The sequence below is a fragment of the Crocuta crocuta genome, unplaced genomic scaffold (genome assembly GCF_008692635.1).
Source record: "Crocuta crocuta isolate KB4526 unplaced genomic scaffold, BGI_CrCroc_1.0 scaffold13, whole genome shotgun sequence".
Taxonomy (NCBI): domain Eukaryota; kingdom Metazoa; phylum Chordata; class Mammalia; order Carnivora; family Hyaenidae; genus Crocuta; species Crocuta crocuta.
Window position 1 is genome coordinate 5,228,955 of NW_027530007.1, and position 7,200 is coordinate 5,236,154.

Below are 7,200 nucleotides of genomic sequence, written 5' to 3' on the forward strand. Positions count from 1 at the left end.
CGCGGGTAATCCAGGCCGGTGGCCACATCTCAGTGTCCTTAACCTGACTGCACCTGCAAGGCCCCTTTGCCACATAAGGTCACATAGTTCACAGGCTCAGGGGCTTAAGACCTCTTTCGGGGCCACCGCTCCACCATCAGTCTTCACTCCACTTGACACAGATCTTTTCTGAGCTCTGGCTCCCTCCCCTCCCCCCGTGTCTCGTCCTATAAGCTCTGTAGACAGGACTCTGGCAGAGACACAGCAGGACAGGAAGGGTCCCAGCCCCTGGGCCTTCCGGGCGGTGTGAGAGGACGCACCCCGCTGTCTGTCCCCAGCCCCCCAGCTGCTGATAGCAGGTGCCTGGGAGGTTAGGGAGATCAGAGGCAACAGAGGCGGCAAGCTTCCTGGTGAATCTCAGCCTCTTACAGAGTCTGCGCCGGAACTCAGGTCCAAAGGGGACCCTGTGTCCTGATGTCCTGGGACCCGGTGAGCGCAGCTGTGGCCCGGGCCTTCCCCCGCAAGGTCCCCATTGCTGCCGGCACGTCCTGGAGTCGGTCTGGCATGGCTGCTGATGCCCTGGAATCCAGACGGAAAGGGCAGGGTTTTTTAAGGCTTTGTTACCCTGTGTTCTCCACAGGCCGAAAACGTAAAATCTCCCTTGCTGACGCAGTAGCCTGTTTCATTCATTTAGACAGTGTTAGAAGCGGCTTCTTCCTTTTTTTTTTTTTAATGTTTATTTATTTTTGAGCAAGAGAGAGCGTGAGTGGGGAAGGGGCAGAAAGAGAGGGAGACACAGAATCTGAAGTGGGCTCCAGGCTCCGAGCTGTCAGCACAGAGCCCGACGTGGGGCTCGAACCCACCGACTGTGAGATCATGACCTGAGCCAAAGTTGGAGACTTTGTCGACTGAGCCCCCCAGGCGCCCCAGAAGTGGCTTCTTGGCCAGCATAAACGTGCCTGCTACAGAAAAGGAAAAGCGCAACTTGTTTTAACCATGACTTCTTACTTCCGCGTGGGTACAAATCACCCAAGACACTAACAGCTGGACACACTCTGCGGCTGGTTGGAGGTGGCTTTTCCTGGAGGACTATTACGGAAGGACACTCAGACCTTAGCAGCAATTTCTGTCCTGGGCTTCCGTCCCCATGACTATTTAATGTGAGAGGTGACCTCCACGGGGCCGCATTTGCAGCTCAGTGTTTGCTCACAGCCTTCCCGAGAGACGTTGCTCCTGTGCCTGCTGGCAGATGAGGTCACAGCACCGGGCGGCTCCCGGCTTGCTGCCTGCCCAGCGGACCCCCCTTCCCGGAACACTGCAGCCAGCACAGAGCCTGATGCGGGTCTCGAACTCAAGAACCATGAGATCATGACCTGAGCCGAGACCAAGAGCCAGACACTTAACCGACTGAGCCACCCAGGTGCCCCACACCTGGTCTTCTAAATAAACAAGCTGCTCTCTGGGTGGATTTGGACGTGTGACCTTGTGGCAAAGTCCCCAGGCAACATCTCAGTACTTCGGACACTTGGCGGCTGCTGCCCCCCGTGGAGAGCCTTCAAGCATGTGGCTACTGCGCCCGGCAGGCTCCCTCTCTCTGCAGCAGCTCATGGGGAACTGAAGTGGACGGGAGCACAGGCTGGACTCGGACCGGGGTCCTTCCCTGTGTCAGGTGATCTGCCAGTGTCCCGGGCAGGGGCTGGGGTAGGGCCGCTGTGCCTTTCCTGTGGTCCTGCCCCTCTACCACGGGAGAGACAGAATGAGCCAGACCTCATGGGAAGGAGCCTCGCCACCCCGTCTCCATGAGCTCCCTGGGCACCCTGACCTCCGCTCAGGCAATGTGCCTCTGGCTTCATGTCCAGGCCCCATGCTCGCCAGCAAAGCATGTCGACATGGTGGCTCTTCAGCCTTGCCCGGCCTCCATGTGGTGAAGGGGCCTCCAGGCACCCGATGTGGGCTGGGATCCAGTGAAAACCACTGCAGGAGCCTCGAGGAGTCGGAAGGGAGGGGGAGCCGGCCCAGGCTGAGCCTCAGAGCAAGTTCTGTCCCCCAGCACCCTGCACACGATGGCCGCTGTCCTCACCGCCCTCTGGGCTGTGAGCACCTGCCCCCAGTGACCTCTGGCCACGTGAGATAGGAGTGGCGGTCACTGGAGGTGGGTGGGGCAAGCCCAGAGGCTGTGTGTCCTCTCAGATGTCACACAGCCCCCGGCCGGGTGTGGCAGACCTGCAGACGTGTCTGGGGGGCCTCCTTCATGCTGGGTGCTCTCAGATACAGGTGTGACCCTGCCTCTGAACATGTGCACCCATGGGTCACTCACAACATGGCCTTCTGGGGCGCCTGGTAGCTTGGTCAGTTAAGCATAGGACTCTGGATTTGGGCTCCAGTCGTGATCTCACAGTCCGTGAGTTCCAGCCTCCGAGTCGGGCTCTATGCTGACCACTCAGAGCCTGGTTGGGATCCTCTCTCTGCCTCTCCCTCTGCCCCTCCCCCTGCTCACATGTGCGCACATGTTCTCTCTCTCAAAAGAGATAAATGAACTTTAAAACAACAACAACAAAAATCTATGGCCTTTACCTTGGGGACAGCAGGACACTTCAGAGATCTCCTGACCCCCTGAAATCTTAAGCAAACAACAACAACAACAACAACAAAAACCTATGGCCTTTACCTTGGGGACAGCAGGACACTTCAGAGATCTCCTGACCCCCTGAAATCTTAAGCAAAATCAGTCTGTTCTGTTCCCCTCTGGAGAGCACAGGGCAGTCACGTATCCCCAGAGGGTGGAGGGGACGTATGATAGAAGGGACCGCAGGAGAGGCACTCGGACCTCCCCTGACTTGTCCTGCATGTGCGCCGGGCGCTGAGGCTTCCGTAAGGCAGGCAGGGTCAGGAGGGCTTGTGGGTGGCCTGTCCCTGTTGGTCATGGAGGCAGCTCCTTCTAGGGCAGAAGGACTTGCCCACTGACCCTTGACCCTGGTCTCAGCCCAGCACAGGCATGTGCCAGGTGCTCTGTTCACAACTCTACCCTTAGAGCTCACCTAGTGCCACTTGTCCCTGACCGTGTGGCCTGCCTTCCCTCCCGGAAGTGGCTGTACACGACATGAAGCACTCCCTGTAAGTATGAAACTGAATGTGGCATGGAACATTCTGGTTCTTTATAACATGGAATAACTGCTCCTGCTTCTGGTCTGCCCACACACTCACCCCTAACCGTCACCACGCTGTCCTGACTTGTCCGTCTTCCTGGGTCTTTAAACATGCCCTGGGGGGCCCGTCTCCTTGGAGGTAGGACGCCGCGGCTCCCGGGGCTGTTAAAAGACCCCCACAGCCAGCGCTGGTCGCAGGGAGCGGGGCTCAGCATTACACGCCAGCCTCGGGCAGGGATTTGTTTGAACCCAGCCTGGAGTGAGGCCGTGCTGGGGCGTGGGGGTCGGGGGGCCGTTGTGGCTACACATTGGTGGAGGTGAAGCCATGCATATGCCCTCCACCTGGATGTCCCCGAGGGTCAGTGCCGCCTTGTGGTCCAGGGCAGCACCACTGGCGATGATAACGACCGGGCACCAGGTCAGCCCATGGCCCATCTCCTGCTTCCTCGGAGTTCTCCGGTGAGGCCAGTCCAGTCTGTTTGTAGGAAAAAGACTGGGTTCTAGGAGACGAAGGGAACAAGGCAAGAAAGGACCAAGGCAGGATGGTTGGCGAGGGCGCATGAGCAGAAGAGCCACTGTAGGTTAGGACACAACTCCCACGGTGCTTTCGTGACCCAAGGGGCATGGGGAGTTCAGGGAGGTTGGGTTGAGGTCGAGAGAGAAGGACACCTGGGATAGTGTTATGGGAACATATGACTTGATCATAACCATCAGGGGAAACTGTGCTGGTACAGGTGGGGGGTGAGCACCTGGGGACCCTGACTAGGGACAGACAAGGCCACGGGCATGTGCTGGGAAGGCAGTGTCTGCGGCTCAGGGGACAGCTCTGGTCCCGGGGGTGAGCCTGACGGAGAGATGGGGAGCCTTTCGGGACAGATGTAGCCTTGCCGGGACGGAAGGGTAGAAGGGCGGGGCCTGAAGTGCACACAGTGGCTCTAGGGGAGGTGGGGCCGTGGTCACCATGACAGCTGGCCCTACCAAGCGTTCAAGGGTGCCGTCCGACCAGCATCGGGAACACCAGCTGGGGAGCACGGCACAGGCCAGGGAAGGCAGAAGGAGGCTCTTTAGTGGCACTTAGAGCAACGAGGTGGGGCAGCTATGTGGCACCAGTAAGGCCACGGTTAGACAGTGGGTTGACTCAGCCTTAACGTTCCGCAGCAGGACGGAGCCAGCTCACCCCGCAGCCACCTGAACGCAGGTTGGGGGCGTGGACCTCGGGCAGGCGTGTCTCTGGCACTCTCCCAGCAGACGCTGCCCCTCCCAGACCCACACTTGGGCAGGGGGCCAGCGACCCTGCAGCTCTGAAGGCTCACGTAGATGCGAAAAGGAAACCCTGCTCCCGAGAAGGGGGACTATCCCAGGGCTGCTACTATTGAGGCGCTGTGTTGTCTCGTCATCTGTACGTCCTAGTAGTATTAGAGCGAAGTCACCTAACCAGGTGTCTCCTAACGTCCCCAGTAGCCCCCGATGCCTGTGCCCTCCCCGCCCAGCGTGGCCGCCCCGCCTGTGCCCCCTGCTAACGCGCTGTGCGCTCTGCAGGGTGCGTCATCACCATCTCTGGGCGCATGACCTTCACGAGCAACAAGTCCATGGAAATCGAGGTGTTGGTGGATGCCGACCCCGTGGTGGACAACTCGCAGAAGCGCTACCGGGCTGCCAGCGCCTTCTTCACCTACGTGTCCCTGAGTCAGGAGGGCAAGTCGCTGCCGGTGCCCCAGCTCGTGGTGAGTGACCGCCCGCCCTGCGGGGCTCCCAGGAGACACTGCGTCATGTGAGCCCTTTCTAGGGAGCAGGGCCCTGGCCTGGCTGCTTCCTGGCCACTCCACCCTCCAATGTGAGGGCCTTACTCCGCCGCCGCCCCCCCCACCCCAGTCCATGCAGACCGGACAAGAGAGACCGCCTCACCTGCTCCTTGCCCTGGGTGTCCTCTCTCGGGGGTGAGCACCCCAGGGCTCCCATGCTGTGCACACAAGCAAAAATGGGGCTGAGGACCCTCCCCAGGGTCCTGCTGGATGGGGACCAGGCCAGTGCCCTACACCTCAGGGCTGGGCGTCGGGGCCTCACGACCTTTCCCTCCCCCTGCTGCCCGGCCAGGCTCTGCCCCGGGCACCCCACACATGGGCTGCTGCCACCACGGCGTCCAAGCGTCCAGAGCTAGAATCCCAGGACCTTGACCAGTGCTGACCACAGGGGGCGCGTGTGAATCGGAGCCAGAAGCAGCCGGGGTTCAGGGTGGGGAGTGGGGAAGGTGTGGGTGCTCGGCTGGGAGGTACTTGGTTGTCGCGTAGTGAATGAATGAACAGGTGATACTTCCAGATTTCCTTCGAGGATGGTGGTGGTTTTACAGTGAGCCTCACGAACTCCTTTGCGCTGCCGGTCACAGCGAGTGCCCTGCCCGGAGTGCGTTTGGCCCCTGCTAGCGAGCCCTCTGCGCCCCGTCACCAGCTGAGGCTGGGGTGCCTGTGGAGAGTCATACGTTCCGTTCTGCGGAACCTGGCTTGGGGTCCAGCACACGACTTTCCGTCGCTCTGGGGGTGGGGAGCCTCTGCTCAGGCTGCGCCTGATTTCTCCCTGGACCTTGGTCGGAGCGCCCTGCCCTCCGTGGGGGGAGGGGGTGGGGTGGGAGCTCCGAGCACCCTTAGGGCCCCCACCATCCCCACCCTCGGTGCCTCTGCGGTGGACATGCTGCAGTTACGGCCTCCCTTCCTCGCGCAGGCTGGGAACCAGGCTCCTGCAGGCTTCTCCACGTGTGGAGGATGACCACCTGGCTGGTGGCTGGCCTGAGGCCCCCCCCAAGGCCGCTGTGGTAGCGTGCAGGGCCCTGCTTCGCAGCCTGTCTCCGTTCGCCCTTTGCCCTTGAGACTAGTGAGTCAGGTGACATCAAGAGAGGTCTCCGAATGACAGGGCAGACGGGGCTGCGAAGGGGAGGGATGTGAACCTGGCCTTGAGGGCTCAGGGGGTTTAACCAGGCAGAAAGGAGGGAAGGCAAGAGCTGGGGCGGGAGGCTCCCTAAGGCAGACGGGCCCCAGCCCCCCATTTCCAGTCAGTCTTGTCAGCACCCCCCACCCTGCCCCTCCGCAAGCGCGTGTCCCCACCCCTGACTGCATGTGGCCTTGACGTTGGCAGCCCCGTGACTCCGGGTCTTGGGCCACTTGTCCTCAGAGCCCTGCCTGGTCCTCTTGGCCGCCCCCCCCACCGAGGCTTTCCCCACCGTTCGCCCGGCCCCGCGCCCCGTCTTCCACGTTGCCACAGTTCCTCATCCTAAACGCCGAATTCCAACGCACTCGGCGAACCCTTGACCCCTCTTCTCCCTGGCCTCTGGGCTCCGCAGGGCAACCGGATCCAGGAACCATCTGTGTCGTCTCTCCCTGGCCTGGCACGTGCACCAGGCCTCGGTGAAGCCGCTGCCCCCTTGGCCTGGGTCTGCCGTGTCCACACCGTCCACCCATGACCGCTAGACACCAGGCCCTGACGGGTCCCCGTGCCCCTCCATCCTCTGTGGGCGGCTGCGTCCAGCCCTGAGCTGCAGGCATCGCTGTGGGCACCGTGGCTCCCCGGCCGACTGCCAGGTCCACGTCCCTCGGGGGTTTCCGCGCACGTCTCAAACGTGGTTTATCCTGAACTGGACTCATTGTCTTTCCCCCCAAAGTCCCACTCGTCCTCATGCGTTCCCTCTCTCCGTGAGCCTGGGGCCCCGCCCGGCCCCTCCGTCCCGCCCAGCTCCCCACACGCACTGCCTCTGGGCCCCGTCCCTGGCTGGATCCCCGCCCAGCCCCGAGCTCAGCCCCCCTCCGCTCTCACTGTCCTCACTCTGACCCCACACTGGAGCCAAGTGAGTTTGTTAAAACAAAATCAGATTTTCTCCCCTTCCTGCCTAGTCTGCTGCAGCTCCTCGGTGCCCTCGGCACAGGGTCCAGTGGCGCTCTGTCCGCAGCCCCCAGATTCGTTCCTGCCCCCGGCCCTTTGTACCTGCTCCCCCTCTGCCTGGATGCCTTCCCTCAGACTGGTGCGGAGCCAGCTCCTCCCTTGGTTTCTCGGACAGTTCCTGCTTAGACGGCCTTTCCTCCGCACCCTA

The 7,200-nt window shown here is 61.6% G+C and overlaps 1 protein-coding gene across 2 annotated transcripts in view; it reads left to right on the forward strand.

The window, feature by feature from the left end:
* ACOT7 (acyl-CoA thioesterase 7) overlaps positions 1–7,200 on the forward strand; it is an 86,138-nt gene that overhangs the window by 65,928 nt on the left and 13,010 nt on the right. For both annotated transcript variants that reach the window (XM_077763879.1, XM_077763878.1), the window contains exon 8: positions 4,665–4,849. In XM_077763879.1, the coding sequence (XP_077620005.1) occupies positions 4,665–4,849 (185 nt within the window). The remainder of the gene's footprint in view (positions 1–4,664; positions 4,850–7,200) is intronic.